Genomic DNA, 20,802 nt, shown 5'->3' on the forward strand with positions numbered 1-20,802 from the left:
TAAATCTAAGGCTAGTTCCAACTAACATGTTGGTTACTATCCCCGTTTCAAACCAGCAGTGACTCAACCCTAACAAGAGCCTTTTGTCTGGAACATTTGGGAATGAACTTGGAATGAAGAAAGGGTGAAACAGGCTCCCACATGAAGGCACAAAAACGGAGCACTCTCTGCCCCAGTGTTTACTTTGGGTCCATCTACACAACCATCAAGAGTCAACTTCAGTTAGCAGAGACAACTACTCGAAGGATAATGGAGAAATATTAGAGTTTCCAGCACTTTTTTTAATCACCATTTGATCACACTTAAATGAATTAAAAGCAGATGTTGAAATTGCTGCCAACTGTTCACTTGTCATCTGTGAATGGGAATTAACTTGGTTTTGCTCCTCATTAAATACAACGTTAAGCTTCAGTAGTTTAAAGTCTTGGAACGCAGGTCCTGATGGGACTTTAAAGTTACAAACAACTGAAGCAATTTTGATAACGGTGAAAACATTAGTAAGATAACAAGGAAAACTCCTGGGAAAGTATGGAATCCTGAAACTCTCATGTGACATCTGAAGAGACAAAAGTCACTATTTTGTTATTCGACGAGAACTTCTGGGCCCCATGTGTGCTTTCAGCCATGCCTTTGGTGTAGCGGAGGCTATGAAAGGACTTACAAACGGCCGTCCCTCTTGGCGTTAAGCACAGGAGACACTGTACGCCTCGGCGCCGGATGAGGGGCCCGAGGACGGAGGGCTCAGCAGAGCTGAGATGACACGGGCGGGCACCTCAGGGCAAGCTGGACCGGATGATGAAGAACCTGTGGGATCTGACATTCTCTCAAGCGGCAGCCGACCTCCGAGATGGCCCTCAGTGAGTCTGGCCTTTGGGTATTCAAGCCTTTTTGTAGTTCCCATCCATGTTGAATAGAGTTGACCTGTGTAACCAACAGGACGTTGCAGAAATGATGGAGAGTGACTTTTGAGGCTGGGTCATGAAAAATGTTGTGGCTTCAGTCTTGGTCTCTCTTGATCTCTCTCTCAGGGGAAGCCAGCCTCCATGTCAAGAGGACATTCAAGCGGCTGGTGGAAAGGCTCATTGGGAGAGGACGGGGGCCCCCTGCCAGCAGCCAACACCAACTCGTGAGGCACGCGAGCGAGCCCCTGTGGAAGAGGACCGCCAGGCCGGTGAAGCCTTCAGATGACTGTGTGACTGCGACCCTGGCCAATACCCCAACCGTCGCCTCAAGAGGCCGTGAGCCAAGCACCCAGCTCAGCCGCTTCCAAGTCCTGGCCCACAAAGCTGTGAGAAGATAATGTTCACTGTTTTAAGACACTGAGTTTTGGGGTAATTCTTTATGTAGCATTAGGTTAACGCATCTTATTAGGTCTTCATCTCCACCTAAGAATGCATGCAAGTCAAGAAAAGATGGCTTGAAAATAAATAAAAGATCAAGAGCTATGATCATTTCTCTCTTTTTAAAAAATAAATGCTATACTACTATTATAGCGAAAAATGAAATAAACTCTACTACACTAACAGAACAATTGGCCACACAGGTGAGCTCACAGTCCCTGCCCCCATCCCCACCGGCTGTTTCTCTGCAGATGAATGACGTCATCCATTCCAAAGCACTTCAAAACAATCCCTTAGGTCATTGTATAAATATTTATGGAGACTAGACTATGTGTCATAATAGGAATTAAGGACATATAATATAAATTACATAATTATATGGCACAGAACTCCAAATAATAGATGAAAATATTTTTAATTTTTACAGTTTCATTCAAAACCAAGAAACTTTAATTTTCCTTTATAAAAAATGTAACTTGATTTTATCCAAGGATAATATGGAATAATGCCACGTCTTCCTATTTGGGTGTGGGAATACAGCTGGCTGCACAAATGCAGGCAGGTAACGCATCCCACATGGATGACTGGGTCTGCCTTTCTTGGAGACACATCTTGGAATGGCCGCATTGTGCACAGACCCTGATGGTCACCACTATTAGCATCACCGTAGCACAGCACCAGGCCTATGAAAAAAGAGATTCCAACTCCCTCTGCTCAAGAGGGATATAAAGAAATATAAAAGCAGAAAGAGCTCCCAGTATCATTGCTGAAATCTTCTTACAATTAGGAGAAAAGAGCAATGTAAGAAAATACAGGCAGAGGATTTCATACTTCTCTAGCTCTGGAAAAATATTTTCTCTTCTTTAAGCAGAGATCCACTATTAGAATTTAACGGATTCTACTTGCAATCCCACGCTTATATTTTTTAAGGACATAACAATCCAGGTATATGGCAGGACTTTGAGGGTTTTTTTAAGAGTTTATTTTATTTTAGTTTTGGTAAGGAAGATTGGCCCTCAGCTTACATCTGTTGCCAATCTTCCTCTTCCTTTTTTCCTCCCCAGAGCCCCAGTACATAGTCGCATATCCTAGTTGTAAGTCCTTCTAGTTCTTCTGTGTGGGATGCCGCCCAGCATGACCTGATGAACAGTGCTAGGTCTGTGCCTAGGATCCAAACCAGTGAAACCCTGGGCCACAGAAGCGGAGCGTGCAAACTTGGCCACGGGGCCAACCCCTGAGATTATTTTTTAAAGCACAAAAAGACTCAGAAAGTTACACCCATGAAAATTTGCAGCCAGCTAGAAAATGTTAAGTGGTCATAGTGTGGTCCTTGTCATCTCAGGAAGTGAGGCACATTGGGGAAAATATGGACACAGCAGTTCCAGAGCAAGAAAAAGGGCTTATGATCTGAAAACTCCTCGACCAGGGGAACTGTACTAACTCAGCAGCCCGGAGACCAACCAGCCAGACCCAAGCAAACACTATAAAGGAGCGAACCAGTGGCCCTGCTTGAGGAAGAGGGACAAAGGCATACCAGGGTTCAAGGCCTTGCCCCAACAAGCACATTCTTAGAATTTCCACTTGAGGAAGAGGATGTCATCTTGCTGAAGAGCATGACCTCAGTGAATACTCAGTAAAACACAGAGCAGGTGCATGAGTAAAGAACAGATAATACAAATACTCCAGAAAATATAATCACTACACAATTTCAGTTGAAATCTTGCGCCCACTGGGTTTTATATCAATATCATATTGACCCTATCTGGAACTGGCTACAATCTGCACGGGCCCAGTGCAAAATGAAAACGAGGGGCCAAACTACTAAGAATTTCAAGACGGCAACAAGCAGAGCACTAAGTGAGCGCAGGCCCTTCTGGGCAGGGGGCTGGGGCTGCTGCACGGGCCGCAGGCCCATGAAGCTGCCTCGGGCCTACTGCAGAGAATGGCATCACAAGTTTCCACTTCTACTGAATGAATAACTGCTTGAAAGTGTCAAGTGATATATTTTTAATGGAATAATATTTTTACCACACAGAGTATAAAGCAGTCACTGATTTCCTTACACTCAAAATGAATTAGAGGGCCCAGTGGTTAAATCTGGTGTGCTCCGCTTCAATGGCCCGGGTTCGGTGGCTGGGAATGGACCTACACTGCTCTGTTAGCGGTGGCCCACATACTAAAAAATAGAGGAAGGTTGGCACAGATGTCAGCTCAGGGAGAACATTCCTCAGAAAAAAAAAAAGAAAGAAAAAAGAATTACAGTTGAGGATTAGAATCACCTTAACCAATGAACAACTGCATATCATGTCACCGACTTAACTGTTTTTAAAACCATTTTAGAAAAGCTTCTGAAAACCCACTGACAACAACTGGAGGGGCCTGGTGGAGGTCCTGAATATTAGGATAGTAACTGGACCTAGATTCATGCCTGTCATTCTTTTTGACAGCTGTCATCTAAACTCTCATTCCATGTTAAAAGACATCTTCCCGATGAGGGATTGAACATCACGTGGAGATCCCGGGCTGGGAAGAAGGGAAGAACGTGCGGCTCTTCCTGCCGGGAAGACAGTGAACGTGTTCTTGGCTGTAAATGAAATAGCTGTACAATGCTTTATGCTTATTTTAATCAAACAGTTTTAAAAATTATGAAACATTTTAGATACCAAAGTACAGACTCTATCAAGAATACTGAACACTTACGTAACCACTTTGCAGCTCTCAAGAAACAAAACATTTGAAACATAATTGAAGCCATTTCCTCCCCCGCCCCAAATGTAACAGTGAGAACTCAGAACTCTCGCACACACCAGCCCTGCGCCGAGACCCCTGACCACACTCTAGCGTGGCTTCCAGCAGCATAAGCCGGCGTCCCCAGGATGACCCCAAACCGCCCCCCCCCCCCCGAACCCCAGCTCCCCAAGAAAATGCCTCATTGAGAGAGCTCAATGCTTCCAGGAGAATTTCCTGTTTGTTCCAGCCAACACCTGATAACAGGCTCCTGACCTCTCTTTCTCGGAGCATTTACTAGAAATGGCTTACAGTTGTGAATACGCATCTCTTCTAACTTTGAAGTGCTCTTCTCAAGGCCCTCAGAGCCATTCCTCTGAAATGCAGTCATCCGGAAGGCCAGGGCCTGTCCCCCAGTCTCCGGAGGACAGAACCCGAAGTTCGAGAACCGCCTGCTAGCGGACCAGCTGCCCAACCACAACTGCCCTGACCGATGCTCGGTAATTCCTCCCGTCTGTGACTCTGACGAGCCCCTGCTCTCTCCCCGCCCTCGCCCTCGCCCTCCGTTTAAAACCCTGGTCACCTCCGCGCACGTCGGAATGGAGCCCAGCTCTCTCCCCTACTGTCGGGAGTTTCTGAATAAAATCTGTTGTCACTACTCTAACTAATGTCTGGCTGTCTTTATCTTTGACAACTGCCATTCTGATTTTTCTATATATCATTCCCCTGCACTTTTCAAAAGCACATACGCATCTATTCATAAACAATATAACGTCCTGCCTATTTTTAACGCCAAATATAAATGACACCATCCTTTACCCATCCTTCCGCAATGTGTCGCTCATTTAACACCATGTTTGTCAGATCTGTCCATATTGTCACACGTGGCTCTCCTTCCTCGACGATGGTTATGGACGTGCACAGCGCGCCCCAGGTCCCTCCTCCTGCGCCTGCGCCGCCCCGAAGTGACCGGCAGGCGGCCATCCCCACGCCCCTCCTCTCCCCACTGCTCGACTCAACCCCGACTTCGTTAAGCTTGACGCCAAGCCGGAACGGAGACGCTCGCGGGACGCCGGAAGCGACGCTCACACGGCCTCCTCTGGACGCGCTCCCTCACCAGGCCCCGCCCACTCCGCCCGGCGCCGCCCCCGCAGCATCCTGGGACACGTAGTCTTTAGAAGGGCAGCACCTCCACCAAGTCTCCTCCCCCTGCTGCCTTCCTCTCTCGGACGCCGTGACGTAGCGTTGCTCGCCTCCTCGCTCTTTCATTCCCTTTCCAGAAGCTCAGTCCCAGACTTCCGAGGGCCTTTTTACGACATTGGTTTTCGGAATCCCTCTCGGCGCCGGGTCCACTTTTCGGCAAAGTGACGTGGACGTCAACAGCAATGGCGGAAGGAGAAGAGGTCCTGCTGCTGCCAACGTCGGGCGGCCACGGCTGGTGAGTGAACGCCGGGGCTGATCCCCACTGCTCCTCTCCTCTTCCTGCCCACCGCGCCGGCCCTCCCTGAGGCACCAGCGGGCGCCGGCGCGGGGCTGGGAGACCCGTGCTCGACCGGGTCCAGCGCCCGGCCCCGCCCCCGCCCGCCGGTCCCCAGCCAGCCGGGTCCTGCGCGAGGCCGAGGCCGGTTTCGGAGGGAGGGGGTGTGGTCCAGGGGCTGGGCCTCAGGTCTGTCCCCCCGCTTCGTCCGCCGAGGTCCAGCCGTGCCGGAGACGGTGGCTGCCCGGCGAGTTCGGCCGGAGCCTGGCCCGGGGCGTCAGGGTGAGCTGGCTGGGAAGGAGGCTTGGCGGATGCAGGTGGGAGGCACTGGAATACCTTTTGAAGGGAAGACGTCTTGAAGTGACCACCGCGACCTTTGCCTGAGGGTTCACAGGTTGAGAGACACCGGGGCGGATCCCCCCCCACGTGGTTGAGATGGTTTTTATCCTGGTTTTTATTTCTCGTTTCGCGTTCCGACCGTTTCCACCGTTGGTCTGCCGCCAGTCATCTTCCTTCCTGCCGCTGTCCCCGCAGCTCGGGCTTCACAGCGGTGGACGCCGCCTGGGGCTTTGCTTCTGCTGCTCCCAAGCCCTCGCCTACTTACCCGATTTAAACTCGGGCTTGGGGGCGAGCCGCCAGTAATTTTTTGGTAGACTTCAGGCACCCCGTGTCGTTAACCTGTGGGAAAGGCTCTGCCTTTTGAAATAGCTGATCGTCGCAGTACGCTTTTAGGGGCAACATTATTTTTAGAAATGGAACCTTTAGAGGCTTGTCGAATTCTTACAGTTGATCTAAGTGTGTTGGCCACGTGTATTAGAGAGTTTTAGATTTGCATGTTGTCACATTCTATGTATACAACTCACCGGCACTCTTTTTGCCTCGAAGTATACAGGACATTTGTAGACGTGGACTTCAGTCCCTGAGGAAGAAATGGAAGTCGTTGAAAGGGACAGAGATAGTATAGTAATTGAGAAATTCAGCTCTCGCTTAGCAGATGTCAAACATCGCCTTAGTGCGTGAACTCTCCAGGGGATAGGAGGAAAACTTATGGTAGCCTCGATGTAGTTTCTTTCCTCACTTTGCTTATATTGGAGTTAGAGAGCTGTGACAGGTACACTGAGTAACAGGGTAAAATTGACCCAGTTCTTTGGGAGCGTGAATAAAAGTGTTATGAGAGTTCAGGGGAGCAGAAACCACTCCCCCTTTGAGTCACTGGGGAAAGCTTCATGGAAGCAGAGGTGTTTGAAGTAGACTTTGAAGGAGGAGGAGGATTTAGACCAGCATTGTCCAGTTGAAGTATAGTGTGAGCCACGTATGTAATTTAAAATTTTCTGGTAGCCATTTTAAAAACTAAAACTGGTGAAATTAATTTTAGTTATCTATTTAATCGAATATATCCCAAATATTGTTTCAACACCTAATCGTTGTTAAAAAAAAATTAAATAATTTTACATTTTTTTGTACCAAACCTTCAAAATCCAATGTGTATTTTACATTTACCCTACGTCTCAATGCGATCTAGCCACATTTCAAATGTTAAATAGCCACACGCATGGCTAGTGGCTAACATAGTGGATAGTGCAGTCAGATAAACAGATGGAAAAGGCCTCTAAATGGAGTAATACCATGAGCAAGGGCGTGGGCAAGGAAACTAGTGATTTATTTGGAGAGTAGTGGCTAGAAATTCATGAAGTTTGCAAGAGAGAATTGTATCAGAAACTGGCTGTAATCACCTGACTGAGGGCCACCAGGGGACATGTTTCTAGAGTTGAGGTGTCTTTGAGGAGTTCTTAGGTTAGGAGGATTGTGAGCATGCGTCTGGCCCACAGAGGCGGGGAACACGGAGGGCATGGTCGCTAAAGGGGCATTTGTTCTCTTCTAGGGTTGCTGTGTCTTTGGTTTGGCTTTCCGTTTTTGCTCTTTTTATTTTCATGAGTGGAGGAACCCTGAGGTGTTCTGTGGTTTCTGCTCTCCCTCCATTCTCTGTTAATCTTTCTCCTTTTTCTCTGCTCACTCCACTCACCAGTCCCCGAGAATTGAGTTTGAATAGAGTCAGAGAAGATGTTCAGATTTGGAGCCATGGGTTCAGTAAAGCCTCTGCTCTTGGATGCTTGGTGAATGGGTTCTTATAGAATGGGAGGCTTTACTCTTCTTTTAAAAAATGCTGTCACATTTTTATTGTAACTTTGTCGGATGGAAATTTTTCTGAGATGTATTACACATCTCATTGCCTAAGCTAAACTCATTTTAGTCACTTAGAGTCATTCGGTTTACAAATGTTAAGTGTGTAAGAATAAAACTAGGTCCCTGTCCTCAAGGAATTTGTGGTCTAGATAGAGGCGGCACATTTAAGAACATCAGTTGCTGTTATGCTTTTGTAAGACAGTGAGACCTCTAGGGCCCGTCTGGGCAGATAGCGTAGATTGTTGCTATGTTAAGTGGCCCCAGGCAGCCATCCCTTTTTGAGATGGCTTTTTATTAGTTTTTCCTATTTTCTTTCTTTCTTGTCAGTGGTATCCCCCGGTTTGTTCCTAATCTGAGAAAATAGGTAGCTGAACTTGTTAAAATTGTGTATACGTTTGTGAAAAGGCTCAGAATGGGGCCTGAAGATCTTCAAAGTACAAGATGTCACTTTTACTTATTTACTGATTTTCAGTTATGTTCTAGACCAGTGCTTCGCAAAATTTAAGCGTGCATTGGGATTACCTGGAGATCCTGTTAAAATGCAGATTCTGATTCACTAGATTTGCTTGGGACCTGAGATTCTGTGTTTCTGACTGACCAGCTCCTGGGTGGTGGTACTTCTGCTGGTTCCTGGACCACACTGTAGTTCGCAAGATTCTAGATGATGCCTATCTCAGAATGAGTGAGTCAGAGGAATTTATCTCTCTGTATTATGTATTATATGTTATATTGTATCTCCTAACTCATTCTATTATAATTTATTTAGTTACGTGATTTAGGTCTTTAGATAGGGAACTTCTCAAGGGCGGTGACTGGCAGCACGGGCTCAGTGAATGGCTATTGTCTGAACGTATGCATGGATGAGTACAGACTTTTGTACACTCGTGTGCAATAATAGGTCAAGCTGTCATTTCATACAATTTTTTGATTACAGTGTTTTTGTAAGTTGTGTAATTATCTGCTGGTATAATTCTCACTTTTTATCGAAAGCTAAGGTTATCAGAAACTGCCTCAGCCCTCAGACTTTCTGAAACTGCAGCCACATAAGCTCGGAGGGTGTGGGGAAGTCCTTGTAAAAATGTCTGCAGTTAGTTTGAAATGATTTAAATTTTATTGAAAAATATAGATTTTTAAAATCAAACAAATGTAAATTATTTGTTGACATTACATCTCTTACAGTTCAAATATTGGTAATTACTCTTCTTGATATTGAAGAAACTAGCTTTGGATTTGAACATAAATTCTGATTTTCTGAAGCTTTTTCCCCCAAATAATTCCTAAAGATCTAAAGTCATGACTAAAAAAGTTTTTTTGGTTTAAACGTTAATTGTACACAATTGTTGATATTCTGAGTTGTTTAGTTTAAAATTTTTGTACAATATTCTCTCGAAAGTTAGGATTTTAATTTATTGCTAAATTCTTCTTAAATTATTGCTAGCTTTTCTTAAAATTGTAGAAGTATCAGTTCCATAAAGAAATGTCTATCGTTGTTAATTTGAAATGTGAATAGGAATTGTTTTGAGAATAATAGGGTCTTTTTTCAAAGTTTTGTGCACTTTGTAAATAGTACTTTCAGTGTTTCCCATTTCATAAGCATTGAAATAAGAGGAGAGATTTAAGATGTCACTTAAGGAGTAGATGATTGCAGTTTCAGACATGATATAATCAATAAATAAATACATTTAATGTGAAAGAGAATGGAAGCTATTGTTTAAGAGGAATATTGACAGCTTGTGGTTCTGGGAAGACTAGATACTACCTTACAAAAAAATGAAGAGAAAATGAATCTTACTGTCATGAATTAGGGGTTTTTAAGTGATAACTACTGATTTTATAAACTAGAAATAGAGGGCCGACAAAGATTAGAAATTAAGAGGACTGCCTTTGTTTATACTATTTCCATTAATGTTTTTATTATAATTCAGATTTTCCTGTTTTTAGAGGTCATTCCTAAACAATAATTCACTTCTAGGATTTTGTTTCTGTGGATGTTTTAATATCCATATGTAAGAGTTAGTAATTGGTTTTTGCATGCTAAAGCAATGTGTTCAGTGAACTTATTTCCGTTTACTTGTCCTCGCCACAGAGAGTACAGGTGCGGTCCTTATCTCAGGACGGGGAGGCAGCTGAGGTAGTTCTGGAGCGCCCAGTTAGAGTGTGCAGTGCACAGCCAGGTTACACGCGTCTTCCTAACAGAGCTGGTAGGATATACTTGGCAAGTTATTTCTGCTGCTTATGCTGAAATGTGCATTCAGCTTGGTCTAAACCAAAGACGGTACCCTCCCTCATGTATCAAAAAAGCAAAAGAGAGTTTAGCAAAGTGTTCATAATTTATTTAGCAGGCATTAACTAAATACTGGTTATAATCAAGCTGCTATGTAGTGTTTCAGAAAAAAATTGAGACAGATTTAAAACCAGAACTGTGCATCATTCTGCCTTGCTTGGACGTTTCAATTTTTTCATCATTTTAGACCTAGGAATAATATGTAAAGATACCTTCTGAAGATATCTAAATACTGGTGTTTTTGGAAATTGTATGCTCTATCAGAGTAGAACAGGATTATACAGCTTGAAAAGGGGCAGTGATTGAAGTGACTTTTTAGATATTGAGAATTACAAATGGAAAACAAATCCGTCCCTTATGTTGGGCTCATGAGAGCAAACTGTTTCTTGTGGAAAAGCAAGAGTTGTAAGTTAAGAGCCAATTAAAAGAAAACCTATTTCCTGAAATTTAATGTGTATTTGTTTTTAAGGGTCTGTCTAACCTTTTGACCTGAGCTGAGAAAATGGTGACTAATTAAATAATTTGTTTCAAGTCGTCTTCCTTTTTCTTGCAGGTTAAAGGAGTTTTTTCCTATCCTTAAGTGGACGTAGCATTTCATAGTGAGGACACTGCAGTGTGTGCTTTTCTTTGAAGCAGCTGTCACATAAAACTAATTGCTATGGGGGCTGGCCCCGTGGCCGAGTGGTTAAGTTCGCGCGCTCTGCTGCAGGCGGCCCAGTGTTTCGTTGGTTCGAATCCTGGGTGCGGACATGGCACTGCTCATGAAACCACGCTGAGGCAGCGTCCCACATGCCACAACTAGAAGGACCCACAACAAAGAATATACAACTATGTACCAGGGGGCTTTGGGGAGAAAAAGAAAAAAAAATAAAATCTTTAAAAAAAAAAAAAACGCTAATTGCTATGGTGGTATTTTAGTAATTTCAGCAGGAAGATATAAGAAAATACTATAGGGGCTGGCCTGGTGGCTCAGCGGTTAAGTATGCATGTTCGACTTTAGTGGCCCAGGGTTCGCCGGTTCGGATCCCGGGTGTGGACATGGCACCGCTTGGCAAGCCATGCTGTGGTAGGCGTCCTATATATAGAGGAAGATGAGCACGGATGTTAGCTCAGGGCCAGTCTTCCTCAGCAAAAAGAGGAGGATTGGCGGCAGATGTTAGCTCAGGGCTAATCTTCCTCAAAAAAAGAAATAAATAAAAAGAAAAATAAATAAAAGGAAAATACTATATATTTGCGTAGAGCTTTATCCTTTATATAATGTATATATATGTACATTTCTCTTGGCTCTTACAACAGTTCTGTGGAAGAAGGAAGTTATGTATTGTTGTTGCCTTGTTAGAGATGAGAGGACAGGCTTAAGGTGGCCACATGCAAACCTACTTTGTGGAAAATGTGGAACTTAAACTGACATCTCGTTAAGCCCTGTGCTCTTCCTCAAGGTGATCGCATGTATGTTATATTTCCACGTAGACTTTGACAGACACCTAGAGAAAGCCCAGTTAAAAATGTACTAGTCCCATACCCAATCAACTCTGTGTTCTGAAAGACAAAGTATTCAGAGATGTGCATTGTTGAACATGTGTGTCTGTTTATCTGTGCTACCTTTAAGGCTATAAGAATACGCATAAACTGTACCCACATTGTCTCTGTTGCAGTTCGTAACTGACGTGGTGGGACGTGATGCAGAGCATTGTATCCTATAGCTTTACACTCCTTTGGTTTTCATAGTGTGTTCTCATATCCCTTGCCAAAAATCAGTTAGATACAATGGCTTTTTGATCTTAAGATATTATGGTTACATACATCATCTAGAATATATGTATCTAATATATGTTATATATTTACATATATTTATATAATAAATATATGTAAATATATAAGTAATTGTGTATGTATATCATATAAAAATAGAATTATAGTTTATTTTTATTTACATATTTACAATTTGTGAGAACAAAACAGTAATATTAGAACGTATAAGCAGTTACACAGTTTTGATAACTTCATCATCTCAGTAATTTTTGTTTGTTTTTAGTCAGTGATGATGGAGAAATAAGAAACGTGCTTTTAAAGATTATACTTTTCAGGGGCCGGCCTGGTGGTACAGGGCTAATCTTCCTCAAAAAAAAAAAAAAAGTATTTTACTTTTCCTTTTTCTCCCCAAAGTCCCCTGCTACATAATTGTATATTTTTAGTTGTGGATCCTTCTAGCTGTGCCATGTGGGATGCCACTTCAGCATGACCTGATGAGCAGTGCCATGTCCATGCCCGGAATCGGAACCGGCAAAACCCTGGGCCGAAGCAGAGCGCTCGAACTTAAGGAATGCTTTTAAAATCACCCCTTGTGGTTATTTTCCCCTTGACAGAGTTTCTAGCCTTTGTTTAGAAGTATAAAAGTGATGCATAGCTCCGCTGCAGGCGGCCCAGTGTTTTGTTGGTTCGAATCCTGGGAGCGGACATGGCACTGCTCATCAAACCACGCTGAGGCAGCATCCCACATGCCACAACTAGAAGGATCCACAACGAAGAATATGCAACTATGTACCGGGGGGCTTTGGGGAGAAAAAGGAAAAAATAAAATCTATAAAAAAAAAAAAAGTCATTGTAAAAACATTTAAAAAAAAAGTGATGCATAGAAGAATGTATTCATGTCTTGTAGGTGTGTAATTGAATCAGAAATTTTTGAGCTTTGTTTTGTAGATTTTATTTAGATTTAACCACTTACATGAAAATAAATGAAAGCCTATTTTATCAGATATATTATTGACAGTTGGAATCCAGGTTTAAAAAATAAATCCATTATGTATTTCTTTGCCAAAATGTGATCTCCATTGGTAAAGTACCCTTGGAAAGAATTGCCCAGATGTTGCAAAGTGTTGTCACCTCATTTGCAATAGTTGCTCCTTTATTTTCTAAAGTGATGGTTTCAAGAAAAGGAATGTTGGTATTTCTTTTCTCATTACACTTTGGATAAAGTGGAAATTTGTGGTAGAAACAGGTAATCCACTGTTTTGTGTTGATTTGTGCTATTTTCATCCCATTCTTTCTCTTATGCAAAGGATACACTCTATTTTCAGTTTCCAAGTAAACTACTGCTTTGGTGAAAAAAGACAAAAACAAAAAACCAGTGCATTTTTTGGTACATTAGAAGTGCTGGAAAGTCACCTCATATGTATGGAAAAGAACAGTGTGTGAGGGACTTTTTATTTTGAGGAAGCATGGAAGAGGAAAGAATTTGGAACACTTTCTAAAGTTAACTTCTCGTTAGTGGAAAAGACATTCTTCCATTTTGTAAGCAGAGTATTACAGCAAATGCATTGCAACATGGCACATACGGTGCAGTTATGAGAAGCTTTTTGTTTTGCTCATTTGTTTTTTTTGCTTAGGCAAAAATGCCTGAGTGTTTCTTAGCAGAGGAAGGGGCACCGTTGGTACGAGTGGTGGAATTTGATCTACATGGATTATGGATCAAAAATAAATCTGTGAAGATTTAAAGCATCTGTTCCATTTGTGGTTAATTTTAGTACTTTACAGAGCAACATTCTGTGATCTCTGTCTCCCTTGCCTATTGCACAGTGCTGAAATACTGTAGCTATCGTGTTTGGCTTCTTAAGCCAAGAGGACTAGATTTTACACCTTCTTTATTTGGCACAAGATCCTGGTTAAACATAGATTCTGGAGAGGATTACTTTATTTGATAAGGGACTCTCCCAAAGCTGCTTTTGTGGCTCTGATCCTGATACAAAGTTTCACTAATTTTTTTTTTAAGATTTTGTTTTTTTCTTTTTCTCCCCAAAGCCCCCGGTACATAGTTGTGTATTTTTAGTTGTGGGTCCTTCTAGTTGTGGCATGTGGGACGCTGCCTCAGCATGGCTTGATGAGCAGTGCCATGTCCGCACCCAGGATCGGAACTGGCAAAACCCTGGGCCACCAAAGCGGAGCCGGTGAACTTAACCACTCGGTGATGGGGCCGGCCCCTCACTAATGTTTTTAAGCTAGTCATTTGGGTGTCTTTTTCCCCTTGGCATTCAAATATACGACTTGTTAAAATACTGTAACAAGTGTATCTGATACTGACGAAAATCCAGATAACTTCAAAGTTTCACAATTATCAAATTGTGCTTTCACGGACTGTAAAATGTCATGGTCATTTCTGAATGTGCTGTCGTACTATTTGTTAGAAAGTATTTATGGTTTGAGATTGATATTTAAAAGTAAGTTGCACAGTACATATGGTCATTGAACTCCATCCATATCCACTGTACAAGTGAATATGTAAAAAGTGGTCCTATTTCCATTTCTACCAAATGTCACACAAAATGTTCAGGAATTAATTAAGGAGTTTTGGTGTGGTAGTAATTTGTAACCAGCATGCTAACAATAGTAACAAAATAAGTTCCAACAAAGCTTTGCTGCTGATATCTCATGACCTGGGTATTAAGAAATAACCAGAAATGAAGTGGCACAAAGTAAGTCATGAAACTACAACTCAACATGTGCAACTTGCCACTGTTACTCACTGTTACACAATTTGCTGTTGCTTACAACTAGTTAGCTGGTCACTTTCAAGTTTTAAAATAATTGATCAGAGTCTTGTGCCTGGGTATAATGTATGTATGGGCAAGCTGGCCTGTCTTGGTTTAATCTGTGCTTGTGGTGGTTTACATTCTAAACAAATCTGAATGGACTACACCTTAGGAAGAGCTGCTCCCACCTCTGTTCAGTGGGTTTTATATAATAGGATTTGGACTATCTTGGGATAGCCACATAGAAAATAAGCTACCCGAGAGGGTGCACTTTTTTGCTCACAGCTGCATCTCCGGTGCCTTGCCCAGTGGCTGGCTAGCTTGTAGTGGGTGTTTGATATATATTTATTAAAGATTTGAATAAAGGAATACTTTTGTCAGAGAAGGAAAGAATTCATAGCGTGGGTAGAGAGAAGTACAGGAGAGTTATTGGAAACTGAAGGAGAGTGTTCTAAAGAGAGTCTGACACTGCCGAGTCTGTAAAGATGACAAGGGCTGAGAAAGATGACTGATGGCTTCTTGGAGCAGTTTGGTGCAGTGATGGAGGCTTAGGCTGGATGAGGAGAGAGCAAGCGGAGATGAGGGGAGACTACGTGTCAGGGAGTTGAACTGTAAAAGGAAGGAGAGAGGACTTTCTGAAAGGGACTAGTCACGTGCAGTACCTGAGTCCATTTTATCTCTTGGCTCTGTTTAATACCGCTAGCTGACTCGGAGCTTTGAACAGTATCCTCTGCAGTAGAAATAATGTGTTTAAAATGTTTACATAGCAGCCTTTGGGCGTTTATTGATTTCCCCAGTGATGCAGCTTTTGTTTTTTCATTTTAATCAAACAACAATATGTCTTAGACCCTGACCACTTTAAGACACAAAATTAATTTGAAAAAATTTGGTAATTGGGTTTTCCCTGTAGTTTCTTTGTACTCTGCATTTAAGTTTAGATGATTACATATGTTCCGGGTCCTAACTGGTGTTTTTGAACTACTATAATCTTACTTTAAAAAAAATAATTACAGGAAAGGATTCTGTTTTAAGAATTTTGAAAACCAGTGAAGTTGACTTAGCTTCCTTGATAGATTGAGAGGCTTCGAGTTAAAAAAATTTTCTTCTAATCCAGGAAACATCCTATCTGAAGTGTTTTGGAAATTTACCTCGATATGCTTAGGTGACAGAGTGCTATTCTGAAGTTGAATAGACTGTGGGAGATCACACAGGTTGGCTGATAAGTGGCTGGGAGTGATTGCTAATTGCTTAATTCTAGGGCTGTTTCATTATTTTATTGTGAATGCAATCTATTAAGAAAAATCAAGTCCTTATTTTTCTTTAAACATTTCTTTCTTTTTTTTTTTAAAGATTGGCACCTGAGCTAACATCTGTTGCCAATCTTCTTTTATTTTTCCTCCTTCTCCCCAAAGCCTCCCAATACATAGTTGTATATTCTAGCTGTGAATGCCTCTGTTTGTGCTGTGTGGGACGCCACCTCAACATGGCCTGATGAGTGGTGCCATGTCTGCTCCTGGGATCGGAACCGGCGAAACCACAGGCCCTGGAAGCAGAGCGCAAGAGCTTCCACTCGGCCTCAGGGCTGGCCCTTAAAGATTTATTCTTGACTAAGTGAAGAGTGACTTAGTATTCCTAAACTTGCTTTCCCCTTGTCCTCTAATTTAGTTTTCCATATTTTGCTATTGTCTCATTTGTCTCTCAGCGTTTGTGTCACGTGTCCTAGAATGGTTCATGTGAACAGCAGCTCACTGTCCGACACTCTTCTCTTTTGGAAAAGAGTGGAGGCTTCAGTGCTCATGGAGTCTTGTGCGGAGACTGGCCTGAAAGAGAAAGTTGGAAAGGACAGATTCAGACGAGCTGTAGGTGCTAAGATAGAATGGAAAGAGGAGTGGGAGGGGTATTCTGGTGGAACAGAAGATAATTCATACGCTGTGGGAATACTCTCCACCTCTTTTGTTTAGGCAGTATCTGGTACTCGCCCCATTTATAGGTGAAGAAACTGTGTTTGTATCCTAGGTCACAGAGCTGCTAAGTGTGTAGAGTCTGATGTCATGCTTTCTGATTTGAAATTTTAGACTATTTTCTCTATAGCTTGTTGCCACTAAGCCTTTATATACTTAATTATTGGTACTTTTGCTATTGAGCTGCCATGGCAACTGTTTAGAAGTCTGGTGATTCCATATGTAAAATGTCCAGAATAGGTAAATCTGTAGAGACAGAAAGTACATCAGTGGCTGGGAGCAGGGTGGGGAGGAATGAAGAATGGCTGATAATAGATAAGGGGTTTAAGTGCAGAAAGAAATATGTAAAAATATTCAGGAGATGAACTAGGTCTTATTTTCATCTCTTATTTGGAGTACAACTAAAGTTTTCATAAATTTTGAAATTATAGAGAAAAGTTTTTACAACATGGTTGGGGAAAAACAGAATTTAGAAAGAAGTGTAATATATAGTTATTTTTTCCTAATGACAGATTTTCTGTAACTTTTTAAGTTTTCGGAATATAACATATATAATCTAGTTGCTTTTATTAAAAAATATAATTTTAAATGTGATTCAATGTATGACTTATTCAGAAAATAATTACAAAACTTCAACAAAACTTCAAATTGAATTTATTAACCCTTGAAGCATTGAGAAATGCATGTTTACTTTGGTAGTACTTGAAAATTCATGTCCCTCCCCACCCCCCTTAACTTGCGTTGTGCAAATGCTCCATATGCTAGGAGTTACTCACCATTGGTTGAAGAAGAAAAATCTGATTCAATTGCTAGCTTGGATATAAACATTAACCTAATTTCATATAAATTTAGTCACTTTTTTGCCTTGCTGTAATTCTAAAGCAACTTGGATTACAATGTTTAGGTTAGATGATTTTCCCACAAAACAGCTGCTGAGGGGAAATTCTATTATATTTTATTCAGGTTTTGAAAATACATCATTGATAGATCATCAACAGTAACCTATATATGTATTATACTAACATATATTATAGTTTCAATGTCACAGAGTCAGGAAGTGATGTGTTTCTGCTTCTTTCCAACTCCAGCACTTTGGATTTGCTCTGTCCTTGAACCTTCTGAACAAAGGAGACAGTTACTTATTTTTCATACTTACTAGGTTAAGTGGACAAGGCCCGTACTTTCCTATTTTTTAAAAAAATACAAGTATTTTATTTATTTATTGTTGAGGAAGATTGGTCACCTGTTGCCACTCTTCCTCTTTTTGCTTGAGGCAGATTGTCACTGAGCTAACATCTGTGCCAGCCTTCCTCTGTTTTGTATGTGGGATGCTGCAACAGCATGGCTTGAGGAGCAGTGTGTAGGTCCACGCCCGGAATCTGAACCCGTGAACCCCAGCCACCAAAGCGGAGTGTGTGAGCGTAACCTCTATGCCACTGGCCTGGCTTGTACTTTCCTATTTTAAGATCTCTCTAAATGTCCAGTACATTTCTACCAGCCAGCTTGCGAGGTCAGTAAGAAGCCGCCATAATCAAAGAAGGCTTAGGAAACCACAACGTGATTATAGCCCACCAGACATGTGTTTTACCTTTGAATGTTAGGTATTGCTTGTTCAAAAGTAGAAAGAAGCTTGGTTTAGGGGAAGGAAAATTCTGTTTGAGAGCTAAATGCCATAGAGTTCCTGTCTCTCGATAGGAACTTGATCCTTTTATAAATTATTTAACTTCACTATTTTCAGCTCTTTTACGACTTTTACAAGCACATTTGTAATGTCAAAGGGCTGATAACTGAATCTTTGAACACTTTGTTCAGAAGATAACGTTATCGTTAATAATTTAGTTTGTGAGAAATGCCTTTTGCTGCTTAAGATGGAGCATTTTCTGGCTTCTTGCTCATGGTTGTACTGCTGGAGACCAAGAGTGTGGTTCCCTGGGGGCAGGATCAGAGAATTCAGTAGCAGCTGTGTCAACAGAGGTGCTTGTGCATTATTAAGATTTAAAAAGTACGTTGAGGATTGGGCATTTTGCTCCAAAATACTAACTTTGTTTTCTGGAATAGTAAGGGATTTGGGAAAGTTACTTCAAAAGGAAACCAAGGATTTTTACGCTGAAAAATTCTAGTTCTTCATTTATTTGGTGAAAGAATTTCTTCTCATTAAATGGGGTTTTCAGTTTATTTCATCTCATTAAATGGTGTTTTCTGTTCATTTACACATTTAATCATTAAAAATTATGGTATGTATTCATCAAAGATTCCATTAAGTTTTGTTTCATAGTTACAAGCAATCCTTCAAATTCTACCAGGCTATCTTGTACATTTTGGCCAGAATAGACTAGATAAACCCCAGTCTTTATCAACTATGGGCCTGAAGTGTTTCTCACCGGGAGTCTCTTTCCCTCACTTTCTTGTCCAACACTTTGGTGACCATGTAGCAAAAGAACAGAATGTTTCTTGTGTGGTTGCTAGTTATTTTCTTGTTCATATAAATTTGTAGTAGCTTTGTTAAGAAATCCTTCAAATTTACTATTCTTTTTTTTTATTAATTTTTATTGAGTTAATGATAGGTTACAATCTTGTGAAATTTCTCTTGTACATTATTGTTTGTCAGTCGTGTTGTAGGTGCACACCTTCACCCTTTGTGTCCACCTCCCACCCCACCTTTCCCCTGGTAGCCACTAATCTGTTCTCTTTGTCTACATTTTTAAATTCCTCATATGAGGGGAGTCATACAGAGATTGTCCTTCTCTAGCTGGCTTATTTCACTTAACATAATTCCCTCAAGCTCCATCCATGTTGTTGCAAATGGGACGACTTTGTCCTTTTTTATGGCTGAGTAGTATTCCATTGTATATATGTACCACATCTTCTTTATCTGGTCATCAGTTGATGGGCACTTAGGTTGCTTCCACGTCTTGGCAATTGTAAATAAGGCTGCAATGAACATTGGGGTGCATGGGACTTTTGGAATTGCTGACTTCAAGCTCTTTGGATAGATACCTAGTAGTGGGATGGCTGGGTCATATGGTAGTTCTATTTTTAAAGAAATCCTTCAAATTTGATTGCTGCTTTTCTTTTGGATATGATCCCAAGTGATTACATTTTCATTTAATTCCTTTCCCTTAAGAGGGCAACACTTTAGGAAATTTATACATTTAAACTAATATTCTTGGGATCCCAACAGTAGGAAAGATTTACATTATCTTCCTGAGAGAAAGTAGAATGGGAGTAATTTATTTTCCTCAAAACCACAAAATTGTGACAAACTCCTGGTTTCCTGATCCTAGTGGGATTCTCTGCCTTTCAGGCTGCTTCAAAGAATTTTAGAAACTGTCTGGCTAAGTTATAGCTTTTTATTTGTAGAGATTTCGTATGTATTGTATACTACAATTATAAACAAAGACAAAACCTGAGCTTTTGAGAATTCTGAGGGAATTAGTTATTTTTATTTTTTTATTTTTTATGTTTTGAGGAAGATTAGCCCTGAGCTAACATCTGCCAATCCTCCTCTTTTTGCTGAGGAAGATTGGCCCTGAGCTAACACCTGTGCCCATCTTCCTCTACTTTATACGTGGGATGTCTACCACAGCATGGCTTTTGCCCAGTGTTGTCATGTCCGCACCTGGGATCCACACCGGGGAACACTGGGCCACCGAGGTGGAACGTGCAAACTTAACTGCTGTGCCACTGGGCCGGCCCGGGAATTAATTTTATGTAGTTATTTCCTACAAAACAATTCATACCTCTGTGAAAGTTTTTTAAAAAAATTATTTTAACCTATACAGATGAAAATAAAATTTGTTTCATACTTTTCTCCTTAAACGTAGTAGACTGAACATAACTGCTTGCTGATTTACTTGATAATTTACTTGATGATGTGACATTATTTTGCTTTAATATATAGTACAGTGATACCATTAGAGCATTTTTGGCTCCTCTCACATTTACTGAATACTTAGTGTAAGCCAGGCGCTGCTCTAGGCATGATGTCTGTATGGTTAAGTACTAAGTGTTCCCGTACTGCAGTGCTTTGAATTCTGGGCTGTGTTTTCTGTTTCTCCTTCTTGTCTCTGTGTAGCATAATGTTAACAGCCTGAATTCTGGAAGCAGACTGTTAGAATTTGAATCCTGGCCCTACTGCGTACCTGACACATGACCATAAGCTATGTAACCCCTTTTTGCCTCAATTTTTGCATCTGTACACTGGGGCCAATGATGTAACCTACTTCGTAGGGTTATGAGAATTAAAAAAACCTAGGTAAAATGTTTGAAACAGAGCCTGGCACAGTCAGTGCTATGTAAAGTG

General features: G+C 41.5%; 1 protein-coding gene and 1 long non-coding RNA gene across 3 annotated transcripts in view; one reads left to right on the top strand and one right to left on the bottom strand.

Annotated features, from left to right (window-relative positions):
• Window positions 1-260: 260 nt before the first annotated feature.
• On the bottom strand, window positions 261-5,032 carry LOC124237942 (uncharacterized). Its single transcript, XR_006888189.1, has 2 exons — window positions 4,887-5,032; window positions 261-1,385 (listed from the first exon to the last, which is right to left on the bottom strand). It is a non-coding gene; the product is annotated as an uncharacterized LOC124237942 (long non-coding RNA).
• Window positions 5,033-5,374: 342 nt separating this feature from the next.
• Window positions 5,375-20,802, top strand: part of TBC1D23 (TBC1 domain family member 23) — a 50,388-nt gene continuing 34,960 nt past the window's right edge. For both annotated transcript variants that reach the window (XM_046658103.1, XM_046658104.1), the window contains exon 1: window positions 5,375-5,505. In XM_046658103.1, the coding sequence (XP_046514059.1) occupies window positions 5,453-5,505 (53 nt within the window). In that variant the 5' untranslated portion in view covers window positions 5,375-5,452. The remainder of the gene's footprint in view (window positions 5,506-20,802) is intronic.

Source organism: Equus quagga, chromosome 4 (assembly GCF_021613505.1).
Source record: "Equus quagga isolate Etosha38 chromosome 4, UCLA_HA_Equagga_1.0, whole genome shotgun sequence".
In the NCBI taxonomy this organism is placed as follows: domain Eukaryota; kingdom Metazoa; phylum Chordata; class Mammalia; order Perissodactyla; family Equidae; genus Equus; species Equus quagga.